Source organism: Pyrus communis, chromosome 9 (assembly GCF_041283825.1).
Source record: "Pyrus communis isolate YQ-2024b chromosome 9, ASM4128382v1, whole genome shotgun sequence".
Classification (NCBI taxonomy): Eukaryota; Viridiplantae; Streptophyta; class Magnoliopsida; order Rosales; family Rosaceae; genus Pyrus; species Pyrus communis.
In genome coordinates this window covers 14,380,031-14,400,787 of record NC_142573.1, presented here as the reverse complement: position 1 = coordinate 14,400,787, position 20,757 = coordinate 14,380,031, and the positions used below count along the sequence as shown (strand labels likewise).

The window sequence follows — 20,757 nt, the reverse complement described above, 5'->3', positions numbered from 1 at the left end:
ATTCTAAATATTTCTAAAGTTTCTCTAATAGAGTGATTTTGTTTGTAGTTTCTAAATCCTATTTCTTGACATGAACTTAATTTATATTTTTATGATTTGTTGATACAAATTGTAAATTCAAATGGCATCACATTATCAAAAAGAAAAAAATGATAATAATAACCACTGCCGCATAATCTTTGTTTGTTACGAAAACTTCTCTGTATGCAACGTTTTTCTCACAGCAGACACAAAATTAACGTGTAAAGAAACAGTAAAAAAAACATTATATACATTTGTAGTTTACACGAGCTCACATATAATAACATTTAAGAAAATCGATAGAAGAAAACATGGTATACATTTGTTGTTGGCAAAAACTCGTTGTACATGTTGTTGTATCACAATTGACACACTTTGGCCTTCTTTTTATCTGTGGTTGGTCTGAAAATTCAAAGGCATTGAAGAAAGGGTAATCATGCGATTTGAGTGGGAAAGTTGAGCAAAGGTCGTCTTTCTCAAGCTTGTTCAAGGGTATTTTGGTCAAATCATGAAGCATGAAAGAGAAACGATAAAGATATTCGAAGGGAAAGGTTTTTTTTTTTCCCCCATCTTCCTACACAGTGGAGCGAGCAAAGAACACCTTCTCTCTCTCTCTCTCTCTCTCTCTCTCTCCCCTCATCTGAGCCGAAAGTGACGAACCAATGAAAACAAACAACAGCAACAACAGCATCATCAGCAACAGCAAAACCGTATGAATCCGAAAGCAAAACCAAGAAAAGCAAACCAAAACCAGAAACAGTGCAAAACACAATAATATTGCTTTCCCTTTTCTTCTTCTTCCTCCTCCAGCTCCAAAGCTTCCAACTTTCAGCTCCCAAAACCCAAATCCCACACACAAAGACCATGCTGCTTCAGCCCTTTAAATCGTAGAAAATGTCTCAGGGATTGGGTATGGAAGCCATCGAGATCGGCGAGACGGTGACGTTTCTCTGGTTCTCGGGCCGTAGCACAGAGATCGGTTTCAACCCAGCTGGGTGTATGACGAATCGTTCCACTAACTGAGTTCACTCACTCAGTAACTCGTCCTTCGTCGGTAAACGCTTTTTGGGTAGTGGTCGTTTGGGGAGCAGATCGGTTGTGTTTGCTGATCTCGAAAGATTTGTACAGCTTCTTTGTGTTCGGTGCTAACTCCGTTCCAGCTAAGGATAGTGCTTTCCCTTGTTGGTTTATCTCTAGCCTCGAAAAGTTTATTTATTTCTAAGTATTTAGTCATCGAGTTCTGCAAGTTAGCACATTTGGTTGCAGATTCAGTTGCCGTTTTGGTGCTCTGAGGGTTTGGATTTCTGGGTATGGTGTAATTCTCTCTGGTTTGGAAGTGATTTCTGAGCTGAGAATTTGGAAATGGCTATGTCCTGCAAGGATGGTAATAAGCATGCATTGGATAATGGCAAATATGTGAGGTACACACCTGAGCAGGTTGAAGCCCTCGAGAGGCTTTATCATGATTGCCCCAAACCCAGTTCGATTCGCCGCCAACAGCTTATTCGGGAGTGCCCGATTCTCTCCAACATCGAACCGAAACAGATTAAGGTCTGGTTCCAGAACAGAAGGTAAACAAAGTTTGGATCTTGAATGCTAGTTCATGGTTTTGATTATTGAGGTTTGTAATCAGTTCGAAATTACATATAATAATGTTCTGGAATATGGTTTCATGAGGTTTGGTTTCCTTATTTGTGCGAAGTTAGTTGTTCAAAAATCTTAATTACATTGCATTTAATGTGTTTCCTGAGGAAGGAAATTAATTGTGGCTTGGGTTTAACAGATGTAGAGAGAAGCAGAGGAAAGAGGCTTCACGCCTCCAAGCGGTCAACAGGAAGCTCAGTGCTATGAATAAGCTACTGATGGAGGAAAATGATAGGTTGCAGAAGCAGGTGTCTCACTTGGTGTATGAAAATGGTTACTTCCGTCAGCATAGCCAGGGGGTGAGAACTCATTAACCATTCCAAACCCTTTTCGGGTGTTGATTAGTAGTGGGCAGCTGCTCCATCTCTCTGAAATCTAAACATTCTCGTTTGGGATCTTAGAATATCTAAATTCATTAACCATTAAAAATCCAGGATTAATTTTTTGCCTTTAAAGAACAATTAGTGAGCAACTTGAGATACACAAATGTGTATTGTTCAGACGTGGGTCAGGCCAGTTGGCTGAACGGTCTCCTTATACTTAAGTTCGAGTACCTCTCTGTGTAAATTAGAATAGTTTAGATTAACACTTTACAAACAAAAATGTCCTGAATTATAATTTTTATTTTTGTTATTTCTGAACTTATGGGGTAAGTGACATTTAAATGTTGTTTATTTTTCTTACAGACAACGCTTGCAACCAAAGATACGAGTTGTGAATCAGTGGTGACGAGTGGCCAACACCATTTGACACCTCAGCATCCGCCAAGGGATGCAAGTCCTGCAGGGTTAGTAACGTAGTAGTGGGATGTAGTTGTTAAATCCTTTTCAGTTCATCGGGCTTCCTGACAGGAGCTTTTGTTGTTTTGTGTTTAGTGGCTTATGGCTTCGTGCTTTGTTTGTTTGTGTTTGCTAGACTTTTGTCCATTGCAGAAGAAACTTTAGCAGAGTTTCTTTCAAAGGCAACTGGAACTGCTGTTGAGTGGGTCCAAATGCCTGGAATGAAGGTATTTCTCTTTCTATACTTTTTCTAAGTATTCGTATACGTATTTGATTGACTGAGGAAGAAATGCCTGAACAATGCGACAATGGAATTATAATTCTGAACATTGACATTTCATTGATCTGAAATTAAATCAGAAATAAAAATTGTACCTCTTAAGATGATGTAATTGAATTGTTATAAATATGGAAAAGTACTTTTTGAGATGGTGTTCGTTGCGCTCTTGAATGCCGTTTATTTACCATGACTTCCATTTCTTCTTTGTGGTTTTGTGGAATGCTGTAATATGCAAATTTTTATTTATATATTGTGTTTCAAAAGGGTATATATTGTGTTTCAAAAGGGGATACCTGCCCTTTTAATATGTTTCTTATTATTTGTCATGTCTTCCTGATGTTCTCAGCCTGGTCCGGATTCCATTGGAATCGTTGCTATTTCTCATGGTTGCACTGGAGTGGCAGCACGAGCCTGCGGCCTGGTGGGTCTAGAGCCTACCAGGGTAAGTAATCACAATTTGTTTGAGCCTGTTTTCTTCCTATTTCAGCTTAAGAGAATTTATGATTAACTAATCACTATATTATGTGGCTAGGTTGCGGAGATCCTCAAAGATCTGCCGTCGTGGTTGCGTGATTGCCGTGCTGTAGATGTTTTAAATGTATTGCCTACAGCTAATGGTGGAACCATTGAGCTGCTCTACATGCAGGTAGGCTCTACTTCCATCAAAAGTTAGAGCATTGTTTTACGAATTTTGTTTATTATTATTAATTTCTTAAATTTTCTGATATAGCTATATGCGCCGACAACTTTGGCGCCTGCTTGCGATTTCTGGCTACTGCGCTATACTTCTGTTTTAGAGGATGGCAGCCTTGTGGTATGTTGTCACAGAAGTTAAGAAATTTGATATGTATTGCCAAATAACTATCAAGTTGATTGAGCGATTTTAATACCTTGCGAAGCACACTAGTAAACATACACTGGTTTAACTCAAATTGTTCTCACTATGTTTACAATGCTCAGGTATGTGCGAGATCTCTGAAAAACACTCAGAATGGTCCAACCATGCCTCCAGTGCAGCACTTTGTCAGAGCAGAAATGCTGCCTAGTGGATACCTTATACGGCCCTGTGAAGGGGGTGGCTCGATTATACATATCGTTGATCATATGGATTTAGAGGTTAGAAAGTTATATGTCAAGTGTAATGGGATAATCTTCTTTAATTCATTCTTGTTCTGATACATCTGTTAAATGAATTATAACTCTTACATTTGTTTCATCAACTAGCCTTGTAGCGTGCCTGAAGTCCTGCGCCCATTGTATGAATCATCTGCTGTTCTTGCTCAAAAGATGACAATGGCGGTAAGATTACTATATATGGTGGATATTTTGACATTGTTTGTAGGGGTCAAAACTAACAAAGCTGCATGTTAATCTGTTGCACAAGCATGCTATGAAGGTCAAAGAGGAGAGGTTAAGTTTTAATTAGTCTTTCTTACTTTGGTTCAGGCTTTACGTCAGCTGAGACAGATAGCGCATGAGGTTTCTCAATCTAATGTCACAGGTTGGGGAAGACGACCTGCAGCTCTACGAGCATTAAGCCAGAGGCTTAGCAGGTTAGTATATTTTGGTGGTTTTAGTAAATATCTTTCAGTCAGAGAAGGGTTCTTTGTTTCTTGGAAGCTAATGGAGTTTTCTGCCAGGGGTTTTAATGATGCACTTAATGGATTTACCGATGAGGGGTGGTCCATGATGGGAAATGATGGCATGGATGATGTTACTATCCTCATAAACTCGTCTCCTGACAAGTTGATGGGCTTAAACCTGTCCTTTGGTAATGGATTCCCAGCTGTCAGTAATTCTGTCTTATGTGCTAAAGCATCCATGCTGTTACAGGTCAGGGTGCTTTCCATCTTTCATTTCAATCAACCGGAAATTAGCAATAAAACACTAAGATATGCATGCATGTTATTTTTGTAAATTATGTACGTAGTAACCTTTCAAATGGACAATAACTCAAAAATTTCTTGTCGAGCCTATCTTATAACCTTTCCTGGTTTGCTGTGTACTATTTTCTTCCAGAATGTGCCCCCTGCTATCCTTCTTCGGTTCCTGCGCGAGCACAGATCAGAATGGGCAGACAACAATATTGATGCTTACTCAGCTGCAGCTGTTAAAGTCGGTCCTTGTAGCTTAGCTGGGTCTCGAGTTGGTAGTTTTGGAGGTCAAGTTATACTCCCTCTGGCTCACACTCTTGAGCATGAAGAGGTAAGCAAGTTTGTATCAAGGAACTTATGGCATTTAAAATGTCTTATTTTACAATGGTAATACACTGCTTCAATTGTTCTTTTCATTGTTTAATATGTTTCTTTTCTGTGCTTATTAGTTCTTGGAAGTCATTAAATTGGAAGGCGTAGGCCATTCTCCTGAAGATGCAATGATGCCGAGAGAAATGTTTCTCTTGCAAGTAAGCATCAGTTATTCTTGTTGTGTTAATGATGGTACTTATTCATGAGAATGCTTGTCTGGCATTGGTGTCTCGTAGCTTAACTGTTACTGTCAAAGCCTAATAAGATAAACTAATACTTAATCTGTATTGATTTCCTTCTTGAAAATAATAGGTGTGTCCTGCGCGGGAATGTTAGGGATCATGTTCGTTTATGATTCCTTTATTTATTTTCTTTTTTAATCTTAAACATGTTCGGTGCCTTTCAAAATATCCTATGAATCTGTAATAAAGTATTATCGGGAAAGAAAGACATGAGAATTTGCGATTTTGTTTTTTTATTTTGTTTTGGAGAGATGGTGAGTTCTTAAATTACCAAGGGAAATGCAGAAAACATGGGCAAAACGATATGGATAAGAAGTAATATCCAGTTTCTATTCGATTTCTTTTATCGTCTTGAATATTCATTTTATTCGATGTTTATTTTCTGACTGACTTGTTATTCTGTTTAAATTCCATGGCTGTGTTTTTTAATAGCTATGCAGTGGAATGGATGAGAATGCTGTGGGTTCCTGTGCTGAACTCATTTTTGCTCCCATTGATGCTTCTTTTGCTGATGATGCACCCCTTCTACCTTCTGGGTTTCGCATCATTCCTCTTGATTATGGGAAGGTTAGCCTCTAAACTAAATCCCATTCCCAAGTGATGTTATAGGACAGAATTTATACCACACTATGTCTTTAAAGGAAATGTTCATTAGTGCGCTGAAAAACGTTTCAGGAAGCTTCCAGTCCAAATCGCACCTTGGACCTTGCGTCTGCACTTGAAATTGGGCCAACTGGAAATAAAGGATCCAGTGAATATTCTGCAAGTGGTGGTTGTGTGAGATCTGTCATGACTATAGCATTTGAATTTGCCTGTGAGACCCACATGCAAGAGCATGTAGCATCCATGGCCCGACAATATGTTCGCAGCATTATATCTTCAGTTCAGAGGGTGGCATTAGCTCTCTCTCCTTCAAATTTGAGTTCACAGGCTGGTCTTCGGTCACCACTTGGTACTCCTGAAGCGCAAACACTTGCTCGTTGGATCTGCAACAGTTACAGGTCTTGTAACTCTCTCTCCCTCTCTCCCCTTCATTTTATTTGGACCGAGATATATGGTGCACTGTGCAACATTTAAAAATGGGTTCTTCCGTACACAGCCGCACCATATTGTTAGATATTCTTTCTTCTGTTGCAATGAATGTTACAAGTTGTAATAAGAAACTTTGATCAGTGTAACCATGTGATGATCATATAGGTGGCGTAGCTGCTAATACTATTGATATTGCAGGTGCTATCTGGGTGTGGAGCTGCTCAAATTGGGCAATGAAGGAAGTGAATCCATCCTCAAATCTTTGTGGCATCACTCCGATGCAATTATGTGCTGCTCTCTGAAGGTGAGCATATTACTCTTAACCTTGAAAAAACACCCAATACAACACTTAATGAAGGTGCGTCGTTCTTTGAGTTACTCTCTTGCCTACTTATCTTAAGCAAATATACTATGGAACTCCAATTTTTCAGGCATTGCCAGTTTTCACCTTTGCAAACCAGGCAGGGCTTGACATGCTGGAGACCACCTTGGTTGCGCTGCAAGACATAACTTTGGAGAAGATATTTGATGACCATGGACGAAAGACTCTGTGCTCGGAATTCCCCCAAATAATGCAACAGGTGTAGTAAAACATCTCTGAATTGTATAAATTTTTTTTTCATGTCATTTTCACCTAACGCGCTAAAGATGAGGTATGGTTCAACATCACGAGAGATTTTCAATGTGACCGGAATACGGAGTGGTTCATAACGTCTCACTATACAAATACTGGGATATGTGTGTTAAAAACTTATTAACTTAAAAAATACAATTTTCCATCACTTATATAAAAACACGTGTACCATTCGTGTTTCGGTCACAATGAAAAATTTCTCCAACATCTCAAACTCCTGTTGGAATCCATGTAGATCGAATTGCTTTAACACGATAACCAATAGAGTTGTAAACTTTGTATTGATTTCTTCGTGCTATTTTTGTAGGGTTTCACTTGTCTTCAAGGTGGCATCTGTCTTTCGAGCATGGGGCGACCAGTGTCATATGAGAGAGCAGTGGCGTGGAAGGTGTTGAACGAAGAGGAGACGGCTCACTGCATGTGTTTCTTGTTTGTAAACTGGTCTTTCGTCTGATATCAGGACCAGGTCACTAAAGACTAGAAGATATAATGTAATAGGCTTGAAAAGAGGAGACTGAACCTTTCATGTTTAAACCATCTCTTCTGTCCTTTTGGTGTGATTAAAAATGTTGTATGGATGTTAAGACTTAAGTTGTGTTAGCTTGTTGCGTACCCTATAAATGCTTTGGATCTGTCCTGTTTTACAGTTTTTATTTTTCGGGTGGTTTTGGAAGGAAAGATTGCTAGGGGAACCCTAGACTCGAGTCCGGTTCGAGGTTGTGAGTATGCCTGTGTGATGAGAGTAACTAATCTTTTGTACGTTTTCAGAACCAAAACCCAGACTGGAGACCCTTTGTTTACACATCATATGTTTATATGGAGTGTTGGATTTAGGCGTGTTAATATTAACCTCCCACAAAAAAAGGAGGATTGCATGCTAATGTTATCCAACTATATTGGTAAGTTGGGAAAGAAAAATGAGGATTGCACGATGATTAGGACGGTCCTACGTTCACATTTTAAAAGTCAACTTTTTTAAAATTTAATTAAATAAAAATTGTTTAACAGTTATCACAATTTTAGTGTTTAATTGAATAACTATTTTGGTGTTGGCCACCTGAAATAACCTTATATATTTTGGGAACTGTTATTAACATTACAAAAATCTCATTCTACATTCCAAACCTTATATTAGGAAAGAAAAATACACTTGTGAGGAGTGTAAAATGAAATTTTTGAAATGCCAATAACACTTCCTTATATTTTTCTCGTTAGATTTTAAAAAGTTATCATAAATAAATAAATAAAACAATTATTATTAAGACCTCAATTTTTGATATTTGGTTCGTCCGTCGTCCATCGTCCAATTCAGTTACAACAATGGAGGATGGGATGCCATTCTCGCTGATGTGTATGCTCGTAAGGTACTTCATCAAATTTGTTCTCATCATCTCTTTTAAAGTATCACTTATAGTTATGTTGCAAGACTTGATTTGTTGGTCTTTAGGTCTTAGCAGGTCATTTTACATAAGGATAAATTTATCATTCCCAAGTGGGTGAGAAAACAAGACAATGAGGTGGGCTTACCAGCATTGGGATAAATTTATGGACAAAAATAAGTATGGGTTTGCAAAAAGAGAAAAGTGATGCCGGAAATCATTTTCTCATAACATTCCTCTTTTTACCTTCCACACATCATTGTTAAGTTTTATACATTGATCTTCAATTCATTTAGTCCGATAGATGAAAATTGAGAGGGATGTGTAAAAAATAAAAATGTGTGGATAACATAACCCTATAAAAATATAAAAATTTCAAAACTTACAAAATGATACTAATTGGACCAAAACATTTTACAGGAAAAAGAAGTTTCACGAGTGATCAATGGAACCGCTTACATTCAAACTAATCTTGTTGAGGCAATGAAAACTGTACAACTCCAACCATAGTAGCTAGAAGAATATAACACAAGAAATTATTAATGAAAACCGCACACGCGCACACATATATGGTTCCGATACGTATATCTGGACTGAAAATTACATATATCAAAGACTTGAGGTTGGATTCAAAGCGAGGATCGAAAAGGTGGTAGCTCTTCACAAAAAATAACAACTAAGCCTTCTTATTTATACTCAAAAAAGAAAAAGAAAAATGAAACCGTAGAGGAAAAGGGCAGTGATGGAGCATTTAATACTAATTAATTAACCCCAAAACCCCGTAGGTTAGCATAAGTACGTGTATGGTGTGAAGTGAAAAATATATGACCAGCGAAAGAAAACCCTAGAGGGTGACTGCAAGAGGGAGCATTGGAAAGCCCAAGGATAGGGAAAATTTTTAGGTGTTCCGGGTACACCAAAAAATTTTGGTGTACCCACACTCATTAAAATTTGATTTTATTATTTTATTGAAAAAAAAGTGAGGGTAGGGTCCACCATTATGAGTGAGGGTACACCAAATTTTTTTGGTGTACCCGGAACACCCAAAAATTTCTCCAAGGATAGCTAGGAAGGATTGGACTAACCCAAAAAACAACAGAAGGAAAAGGTCGGTCCATTAAATAAGTTTATTTAGAAGGAAGTTATAGTACTAGTTAATGATTAGCGTATAAAAAAGAGGAGAGCAGGTTGACAAATACAAAACCATGTCCTCCAGATCATGATCAGATATTATATGCCTTAGCTAGCCTTTTAGAAACTCATCATCAAGCCATGGTGAGATCGTTCATCTCCCTCGTGATCGCCGGAATGCAGCTTGAACTCCGAGTAATCTTCCCCTTTGGCTCTCCTTTGTCTCTCGGATTAAACGACTTAGCCCTCATGACTCTCCCCTCCAACTTGCTCTTCTTCAACATCTCCCTCATAGCCTCAGCTTGAAACAACACTGGATACGCCCTACTATACTTGTTAAACCTAACACATGCACTTATATGTGAATTTAAAGCCTCTTCTTTATTTCCTCCATTTTTCTCCACCTCTTCTTTCACTGCCTCAGAACACAACCCGCATATCCACTTCCCAAAGAACTTGTCTCTCACTCGGTCTATGTACTCGGGCGTGCACTCTTCACTCATGCCACAGCATTCACACTTTGCATCTTCAACCTCCGATATTGGCGGGAGGGATTTCAGGTCCTGATCAATGTTGGCTTCTTTGCTTAGCTCATACGAGATGTCGGACATCGTTCTTTTCAGGCTATCGGATGAGAATGAAGGCCTTGGTGGCTTAGACATGGAGGTGTTGTTGGCCCTAGAGTAGTTAGAGCCAGAAATAGATTCTCCATGAGGTGCCATGTTTGAAAATTTGGAAAACACAAAAAACCCTAACGTAGGACTCAAGCTAATTGGATTGATTGACAATGGGAAGCAAGAGTTAATTAACTTGGCCAAACTCTGAAGATTGTCGGATGGTAGTAGAAGGAGGTCTATAGTAAGCCTATTTATAGTGATCACTTCGGCCTTTACTGGAAATCTACAGCCATTATTTATTTGAATGGATCTTGTTCATTCATATGTCACTTATCAACGGAAGGGCTGAATAGTTTCGTGACCGTGCTAGATTTTTCAAGAAAGTTTTGAAAGAAAAGGAAATATGTTTTGCTTTTTAGGTTTGAATAAATGCCAGCTGAAATTTGCCACACAACTTTTCATGGGGTTTCTAAAAATTTTCCCAATTGATCATGTGGAGGAGGATGTTTTAGCTTCATGAAACGGTCTTACATCTATTTTTCTTTTGAAGGATATAATATGAAAGGCCATGGCACATCCTATATCCCATGACTATATATGTTTTGTTATTCAAGATCTCAATTAATAAAAGAAATATTAAACATTTACTAATTAAGTGTGAGTGCCATACGTTTGGTTTCTGGCTTGAAAACCATTGTCCTTTGCTTTCAACAATTATTTTGTCCTTGTAAAAAAGCTGAAAGTTGCATATTCACGAGTGAGCCTACTCAAACCGTATACACATCACGTATGGTCCCTTTATCTTCAACTATACTAGCAGCATACAGGGCCAACATGAAAGAAAGTGACTGCCTTGCTCACTCATGGGTTCTCTCCCACAGCCACAAATCTAATTTCACGAGCAGTTAAATCAATCATATCCCTATATGCATGAGAGAGAGAGAGAGAGAGAGAGAGAGAGAGAGAGAGAGTGGGGTGGTGTATGTGAGATTATGGATATGACAAACCTAAATCATGAACCAAATCAACAGTCTTAAGCTCACAGTTGTCTTGTAAAATGGCTGCTTTAAGTATGTGGGTTTCATTGGTAGATGACAATAAGAACGTAGATTCTCCGTTTTCTTAAACATTTTCTAATTCTTAACCTGTACATTACCATATAAATCAAACACTTTTGTCTAATAAAATTCACAAAACAAAAGTTAACCTATAGATTTGTAATTCAAAACTATAATAAACCTCTAACTTTTGATGGATCTGGCTGAGTAGATGTTTGTACTTGTAAACCCACGTTTGGCGCAGAGTCTTCGGATAAATAGATTAGGATATTGGATGAAACATTTATCATGTGATTGGCAATGCAAAATTATATCTTACGGGAACTGAGTTTTGCACTATTTTTGTTATTTTTGACATTTGAATTGAACAAGTCGAAAGAGAATTTGTGGATAAAAAAATAAACAAGAGTGCGAAAATGATTTTGTATCTTTATTTTTAACTAAGTTAGAACTGGCTTGATCAGGTGATTTCGAGTAATTAAGCAACAGTTTTTCTCTCCTGCGCATCACCCACATGCGCATAGATTGCTCATCAACTTAATTAAATCTCAGCCTTCTATTTTTTCAAGTGAAAACAAGTAACTGTGATTTGACTAGGTTGATGCGCAACCCATGCGCAGGAGAGAAACTCTGCATTGTGCTATGCTATATTGCTGCAGTGCCATATTCCTTTACCCAACATTGCCACATAACCAATAAACCCAATTAGCATCCAATGGCCAAAGCCCAAAGACAAACAGAGATAGAAGGCCCAAAAGTAGAGGCACCAGAGATGTAGAAGGCCTAGCCCATATTGGTGTGTCTCAAATATTACATATCAACAAATTATATAATATTCTGGAAAGTAAAATCACCTTCTTTATACTCATTGTTGGGGCCCAAAAAATGCACATGCAAAATCAATTACATCTCAAAGTTTGATTGTCGTAAAAACACCTCAAACCAAGCTTAAATATATGCAAAGGTGCAAGATTGAGAAGAAAAGATATTTACAATCATGGCATAAATTGGCGACTTCATGAATCAATGGCTCCAAGTTCCAGAAGAAACGTTACCAGGAATGACAATGCTTTGGCGAGTCTGCTTTCCGGTTGAACGAGTCCCAACGCGAAGAACAACATTGGGAAAGCTAGGAAAAGTTGGATGAGTACGCCATGCTAGATATCATCTCTGCCATTCACGATATGGGAGAAGCCCAAAAAGAAATCGTAGCATCTGTGAAAGAGTTGAAAAACTCAATCCCGATGTCAAGCGAAAAGATGAGTGAGAAACACTGCGCACATAGAGAAAATATTCCCAAGAAGAATTGACCATTGTTGCGGGGAAGGATTATGAAAAAGGACCATCCTTTGTCACTTGGGAAGATGTCACTGCCATGTTGGAGAAAGAGTTGCATGTTTTTGAGCCGCCATACCCTAAGGGTTATCAAACCTTCAACTTTGTCCTCTTTGATGGAAGGAAGGGCAACCCAAATGAGCTTATAAGTCATTTCATTGACGCTTTGGGTCCTCATGGCCGCAATTATAATCTCTGTCTTAAACAGTTCTTGAAAAGTCTCTTTGACCGTGCCTACACTTGGTAAACTGCACACTCGCCATGATCCATTCGAACTTGGGAAGAGTTGACAAGTTCTTCCAACACGAAGATAGGGACACCACAACCCAACTCAACAACACACACCCAAAGCATGAGAAAGATCCTATGACTTTTGTCAAATGCTTCCGGGACTTTGCCCTTAACTGCTACGATGAAAAAAGATGAGGAGATATTTATGAAAATTTACATCAACATTGTCGCAAATTACATAGTGTTTTTGAAGAACATTGGTATTAGCCAATTCTTTAGGATCCTAGAAGTAGTGAGGAATATCAGAATGTTGGTCAAGTTTTCCATGGGAAGGTCCTAGAAAGGTGAAAAGAATAAAGCTCACCAAGCCTTGGTTGTGGACGACAGGTTTGACTACAATTAGCAAAAGAGTAAGAAAAATAACGAAAATAGGGAAACCTATCCTCCACTATCATGCAGTGACGAGGAATTCTATGCTATTCTTGACACCATGTTCACAGACAGAGTCATCAAGCCGCCCAGACCTTCCAGAGTTCCTTCTAGGGAAGATAGGAAAAACCCCAGATATTTTCCATACCATCAACATGTGGGGACACCCTTCCATTGCATGTCAAACCCTGAGAAGGATCCTCCATGCAAATATCTGTGAGAGAACACTAGAGTTACCATGCAAGAAGCAAGCTATCGATACTGACCTTTTGCTGAAACGCTGAGAGAAAGAGGTGGTAATTGGGATAACATGCTCCAAGGACGATGATGTTTATCGTCCATGGAATAATGGCGCAAGCCACATGAGGCCATTTGAGAGCCTTATAGGAATAGGGAAAAAGCCTATTGGTGCAAGTACTCCTAGCCTTAGAGTAATGACACGCCATTCCCCAAGCTGAAGGATGAGAGACGAAGGAAAGAATCGTATGGACTTTGACCTAGGTTTTATGACGAGATCTTTGCCATCGAAATGCTTGAAGATTACGATGCATGAACCTAAGGAGGACAACAAAACAACCAGAAAATGGCAGTTGTGACTTTGCACATCCTTTCTGATGCGAAAACTGATACGGTCAAGTGCTACCTTGCCCATAACCAAAGACCTACCACACCGTAAGTCATCCAAAGGAATCCAAACCTAACAATATGCAAGAAAACTTTGTCGATCCAGGGTGGAAAACAGCAAAGGAAAAAGAGATGAAGTTCTTCAACAAAAATGAGATGGGTTTACAAGATGCAATATTATTCTGATGGGTTTAACCTAGGTAAAAAACCTTATGGTGCAGATGGGTTTACACGGTGCAATATAATGCTGATGGATTGATAGAAAGATACAAAGCAAGACTTATGGAAAAATGGATATACTCAGACATATGAAATTGATTATGACGAGTCATTAGCTCCAATAATGAAACTTAATATCGATAGAATTCTCGTCACTGGCATCAAATCTTGATTGACTATTACACTAGTTTGATGTAAAGATTGCATTTATGAATGGAGAAATAACTGAAGAAGTGTACATAGAGCTCCTACCTATTTCGAACAAGGCTCTACCTATTTTTAACAGGTCGACTGAACATTGGAATAAAGTTCGTTAATTGAAGAAATCATTGTATGGTCTTAAACAATCGCCAAAAGCATGGTTTAGGTGATTCACAAATTCTATGAGAGCCTTCGGTTACAAACAAAGTAATTACGATCATACTTTGTTCCTAAAGAAGAAGATATGTAAGATTATGGTACATTGTCTATGTGGATGATATAGTAGTAATTGGTGATGATCTTGAGGATCAACGAACATTGCAAAGTTGTTTGGCACGCGAATTTGAGATGAAAGATCTTGGTCCACTAAAGTATTTATTAGGTATTGAAGTGGCCCGTTCGAAGAATGGTTTCTTTCTATTATAGATGAAATATGCTCTTGATTTATTACATAAGGCTGGAATATCAGCCTGTCAGCAGTTGATATGCCATTGGAATAAGGTTAAATTTGTGGTATGATCTAGTTGGTAGGAAGATTGATGTATCTGGTGCGTATGTTGCTAGACTTGGCTTATGCTTTAAGTGCGGTAAGCTAGGTTATACACGATCATAGGAAGCAACTTATGGATGCATTGATGCGAATTTTATGATATGCGTTAACTCAGGTAAATTGGTTTTTCTCTCAAAGATTATTTGGAGGTTGAAGCGTATACAGATGTAGATTAGGTAGGATCGATTGAGGACATGCGATCAACATTAGGTTACTTCATATTTGTGGGACGTAATCTGGTTACTTGGAGAAGTAAGAAACAGAATCTTATTGCTTGCTTAAGTGCCGAAGTAGAGTATAAAGGAGTTACTTTGGGAACTTCTGAAATGCTTTGGTTATGAAATATCTTGAGGGATTTGGGATATGTGATCCGAAAAAGGACATGAAGTTGTATTGTGATAGTAAGGCTGCATGTGAGATTGCTGCTAATCTAGTTCATTATGATCAAACAAAGCAAGTGGAAATAAATAGATCCTTAACAAGGAGAGAAGCTAGATAGAAAGATTATTGAGATACCAGAAGTCAAGTCAGAAGATTAGTTTGCTATTGTCTTAAGAAAAATAATGTTGAATAGAATATTTGCAAAACTTGTGGGCAAGTTGGGCGTGTTCGATATTTATGCATCAACTTGAGCGGAAGCATTATAATAAATGTAAATATTGTAATTGATTATATTGAAGATCTATTTCTTAATATAGGTTTCCTAGATTAATTGTGATTAGGGTTGTACAATTTTATGTATTTCCTCTGTGTATGAAAAATAATATTGAAGTATTCACGAATTCTAACTGCTTTTTTAGATCTAAGGAACTACGAAATAACTAAGTAAGAGTTAGATATCAATACAAGCTATAGTAGGGAGGTGGAAATCGAACCTATGACATAATAAACAATAATAACATTTTAACCACTTTAACTGACACACCCTGACCGAGATCAGGGCATGCTGGCCGTCACGTGGAAGTGACGTAACCACGTGCACAGTGCGGAAGCGAATAAAATAATAATAAAAGTACGAATAAATAATAAAAAAAAACAGCTACACAACGTAAGAACCTACATGTGCAAGCGTGAAAAACAAGTTCAGAGCACGAAGACCTAATGCAGTCCGGAAGAAACAACACTACAAAAACACACCCAAAGGTGGTCCTACACTGGTGATAATCTGTCAGATATGCCGGGGAAATCCTCTGGGAAGCCACCACAAGTACTAGCCAACTAGAACCTGGAGGGGCGCAAAACAAAAAGTGTGAGTGGGCAAAAACAAAGCTTTTCAAAAACCATTTGATAAACAAGTTCTAACCTCTCGCCGTAAAACCTGTATACTTCCCAGAAAAGTAGAATATACATATATATATATATATATATATATATATATATATATATATATATATATATATATATATCATGCTCGGAAATATGCCATGCCAAAAGCCTTGAAATAAAATGCAAGTGCTCAGGAATGTCAAATCAATGCCATGTGATCTGTCAGCCGGAGTCACCTAACGTGACATGTACGGCTGAATGTAGAGCTCAAATCTCCATCTCACTAACTATACCTGCACACGAGTCGGAACCACCTAAAGTGGTCTGTACGACAGGACTGGGTGTAATATAAGTACGCTCAAGTGCTACGATCACGTGAAGGCTGGGCGAATAATCGCGGGTCACCTACGAGTCGGAACCACCTAAAGTGGTCTGTACGACAGGACTGTGCACCTAACTTGGATCCAAGATGAGCGTGTGGTGCGGGAGGTGAACATCACGTGAAGGATTGTGCCCAACTCTGGGCGGGAGCACTAACACCGGGGGTGCTGGTTATGAGCTCTCTATACATCTCAAACCACTACTGGAAATAAGGATAAACCATACTCACCTGACACTTACCTATGCGCCCGCAGCACCAACATACACACACACATATATATATATATATATACATATATAGGCTACTAACAATGCATAAACAAACGGCAAACATAATGCATGGCATAAAAACGTATAAACGTTTCAATTCATTTTCTGGGAAAAACATTAGTATATAGGTATATACGGAAAACCAAAAGCCCACTCACTGGTATGTAGAAGGGTCGTAACCCCCTTGCCTCGAGTGACCACGCTCGTCCTCGGGATAGGTCTCACCTATATGCGAAACAACTATAAAAACGTTAATTTTAAAACACACAACCAACCTTATGAAATAACTTCTCATACAATGCTCAAATGGGGTGTATGAATACACCAACGTGATCTACTCAACCTCAGGAACATCCCCATATTTTTAGAACAGGGCTATAAATGGGAGAGAGAAAGGGCTCGGGATAGGGATGCAGAACAGGGAAAAGGGTGAGGGGATATGGGAAGGTGTGTGTGTGGTCCAGAACCAGCCAAACAAAACTCAAAACAACCACACAACGAAACAAACATACTAGGGGCAAAATCATCATTTCACCCCTACGGTTCGAAAATCTGGAATGGGCTGTCACATTAACTATATGTCTCTTATAGTTTAGAATACTAAAAAAATAATATCGTGGCGCAATTTTTACACACAATTATATGGATGTACAATTGAAGTGCATGTATTATTTTATAAAAGCTAAGAATCAGATTTTATAAATCAAAACATTAGGATCCAGTCCTAATCACAATTGTATATCCCAAAACATTAGGATCCAGTCCCTAGTCACCAATGTTCATAGATTAAAATTTTATTAGTTTTCAGGTTTTGATCAAAGTCCATTGACTTCTTGACTTTATACACCTCAGCATTTTACTGTTAAAATACTTCCATGTCATCTTTTTATTTTTTTACAACAAATTTTAATTTATAATTTCTCCCACATTATCACATTTGTAATTGAAAATCCCAAAATTCTCTCACTCAAATTTATGCTTATATTCAAATTCAACATTATCATATTGAGTATGTATCTTCAAATTCAAATTTCTCCAAAAAAATTTCAAACTTATTTTTTCTTCATGACCATCATATTGCAAAATCGTAACAAATGAACATTATACTGCTCTGAATGCAATTTTAATTTCATTGGCTACATTCTCTTCTCTTGTTCCTTAATCCATGTACCCAACTTTTGTTCTATACTACCATTGTAATTTCTCATCTAAATTTTTTGGTACCCATATGTAACATCCCGTCCCGAAACTAACGAAACGTACATTGAAATTACAATTTTACCCCCCTAGCTGTTATTTTACGTGTATATTTGTGTTGTGTGGGTGGTGGGACCACACACAATCATACATTTTCTTTTCTCCCGGGATTCCCTCCCTCATTCCCTCACTCTGTCTCTCAGCCTTCTCTCTGTCTCTCTCTCTCCCCGAGTCCACTTCCTCACTTCTTCTTCTTCTTCTACACACGGACAACACACACATATACTCAATACTTCACCAATCAAGAAACCAAGACCACCATCGTGTTCGTGGAGCTGAGAGGAGTCCAGTGGTACCATTTCCAGGTAAGAAATCTAACGTTTTCACGTCGTTTCGACGAGGTCCGATTTGAACACTGTTCATGCAAACCTAAACTAGCTTGTTTTTGGAATTTCTAAGCTTGTAGATGTGTTTGTGAGGTCCCAAGGAGCCTCGGAGTGGTTCGTTGGGTGAGTTTGGACGTCGGGATCGTCCTGTGCAAAGTTGGCCGAACTTTGAAGTTGTGGACAGGTATGATCTAGCAATTTTTAGGCCTTAAAACTAGTCTAACGTGATTCTACTAGTCCTAAGCTTCATTTTGGTATAAAGAACGTGAAAAATGGTTGAAAAACGAAGGAGAAAACAAAGTTAGAAATTTACCCAGTTTTCCGGCGCCGTCGCCGGCGCCGGCGTCTCGCCGGAGAAGACAGAGGAATATTCCGTTAAGTCTAACGGAATATTCCTAACGGCAGTGACGGAATCCGGTTAGATTTGACGGAATATTCCGTCAGTTAACAGAATATTCCTGACGGCGTCTGTTGACACCGTCAGTGTGCCTGGCACGTGGCCGCGCGTGGGGGGCGCGTAGGTCCGTGCCTTGGCCGGCGCGTGGGGGCGCGTGCGTGGTCCAAAATTTTTTCTAAAAATATGGGCGTGATCCTGAGGTTGTGTAGGTCACGTTGGTATATTCAATTGTCCAATTTGAGCAATGTATGAGAAGTTATTACGAGAAGTTGCTTAGGTGCTTTTAAATTAATGTTTTCGTAACTTTGTCGCGTATAGGTGATTCGTTTTCCGAGGACGAGCGTACGCACTCGAGGCAGGGGGGCTACGACCCTTCTAATTACCAGTGAGTGGGCTTTTGTTTTCCGTATATACCTATATACATATTAATTCCCAGAAATTAAATAGAAAAGGTTATATGTTTTATGCCATGCATCATTTGAATATTGTTTACGCATCATCACGTGCATTGGTAATTGGCATACCTATATATATATGTGTATTCGGTGCTGTGGACGCACAGGTAAGTGCCAGGTAAGCGGTATTCATGTGGTTATGCGTTCCTGTTTATTATGCAATGGTAGTTTGAGAGGTTTAGAGAGCTCATAATCTGCACCCCCGGTGTTAGTGCTCCCGTCCAGGGCCAGGGCACAGCCTTCACGTGTATGTTCACCAGCACCGCATGCTCGTCTTGGATCCAAGTTAGGTGCAAGCCTGTCGTACAGACCACATTAGGTGGTTCCGACTTGTAGGTGACCCGCGATTATCGCACAGCTTCACGTGATCGTAGCACTAGAGCATACATATATAATACACCCAGCTTGTCGTACAGACCACGTTAGGTGGTTCCGACTCGTGTGCAGATTCAGTTATTGAGTTGAGAGTGGAGCTCTAGATTCAGCCGTACAGGTCACGTTAGGTGACTCCCGGCTGCCAGATTATATATTATCGATGTGAATTATGCTTGAGCATTTATATTTGATTATGAGATTCTGTTGTGGCATATTCTCAAGCATGAATGGCATATTGTGAGCATGAATGGCATATGTGGAGCATGATTGACATATCTATACATACGTATATATGTTCATTTTCTGGGAAGTATACAGGTTTTACGGCGAGGGGTTAGAATGTATTTTGCTAAAGAGTTTTCAAAGAACTTTGTTTTTGCCCACTCACGCTTTTGTTTTTGCGCCCCTCCAGGTTCTAGTGGTCTAGCAAGTTCGGTGGTTTATCCCAGAGGGCGTCCCGGCATTTCTGACAGACACTCACCATTGTAGGGTCACCTTCGGGTGTAAATATGTCGTATCTTTCCTTTTGGACTGTTGTAGGCTTGCTCTGAATTGTGTCTCACATACACTAGTACTTTGTATGTTATTAGGTTTTTAATTATTAGTACTTTTATATTACCTTCTTAATTAGCTTCCGCACGCGCACATGGCTACGTCACCTTCGAGTGACGGCCAGCACGCCCTGATCTCGGTCGGGGTGTGTCACATATATGTATAACTTTTTCCTATAAGATTTATATAGTATGTACCCTTAAGTAATTTGGTCTTCTTGTCACATCCCGATTTGGGCCCCCACCACATCTTGGACTTGACTCTACTGTAGCACGATATTATCCGTTTTGGGCCCCGACCATGCCCTCACGGTTTTGTTTCTACGAACTCACACGAGAACTTCCCAATGGGTCACCTATCCTGGGATTGATCTCGCGCGAACTCGCTTAACTTCGGAGTTCCGATGGAACTCGAAGCCAGTGAGCTCCCAAAAGTCCTCGTGCTAGATAGAGATGAGAATATACGTATAAAGCTTACAAGATCCACTCCCCTGGGTGATGTGGGATGTAACAATCCACCCCCTTAGGGGCCCGACGTCCTCGTTGGCACACATCCGACTAGGGATTGACTCTGATACCAAATTGTCACATCCCGGGCTCGACTCCACTGTAGCACAATATTGTCTGCTTTGAGCCCCGACCATGCCCTCACGGTTTTGTTTCTGAAAACTCACACGAGAACTTCTTAGTGGGTCACCCATCCTGGGATTGCTCTCGCGCGAATTCGCTTAACTTCGAAGTTCCGATGGAACCCAAAACCAGTGAGCTCCCAAAAGGTCTCGTGCTAGGTAGAGATGAGAATATACATATAAGGCTTACAGAATCCA

At 39.2% G+C, this 20,757-nt stretch overlaps 2 protein-coding genes across 2 annotated transcripts; one reads left to right on the top strand and one right to left on the bottom strand.

Moving 5' to 3' along the window:
* Positions 1 to 538: 538 nt before the first annotated feature.
* LOC137739023 (homeobox-leucine zipper protein ATHB-15) lies at positions 539 to 7,499 on the top strand. Its single transcript, XM_068478496.2, has 18 exons — positions 539 to 1,592; positions 1,805 to 1,964; positions 2,352 to 2,452; positions 2,581 to 2,671; positions 3,071 to 3,166; positions 3,257 to 3,370; positions 3,455 to 3,538; positions 3,685 to 3,840; positions 3,949 to 4,023; positions 4,171 to 4,277; positions 4,365 to 4,557; positions 4,744 to 4,929; positions 5,048 to 5,128; positions 5,645 to 5,779; positions 5,888 to 6,213; positions 6,443 to 6,548; positions 6,676 to 6,825; positions 7,186 to 7,499. Exons 1-18 carry the CDS (start codon positions 1,384 to 1,386, stop codon positions 7,330 to 7,332), a joined length of 2,517 nt encoding a protein of 838 aa, XP_068334597.1. The 5' UTR covers positions 539 to 1,383; the 3' UTR covers positions 7,333 to 7,499.
* A 1,856-nt stretch (positions 7,500 to 9,355) lies between these two features.
* Positions 9,356 to 10,209, bottom strand: LOC137740612 (CASP-like protein (DUF1677)). The gene has a single exon (XM_068480453.2). The coding sequence runs from the start codon at positions 10,108 to 10,110 to the stop codon at positions 9,523 to 9,525; it is 588 nt and encodes a 195-aa protein (XP_068336554.2). The 5' UTR covers positions 10,111 to 10,209; the 3' UTR covers positions 9,356 to 9,522.
* Between the last annotated feature and the right edge of the window lie 10,548 nt (positions 10,210 to 20,757).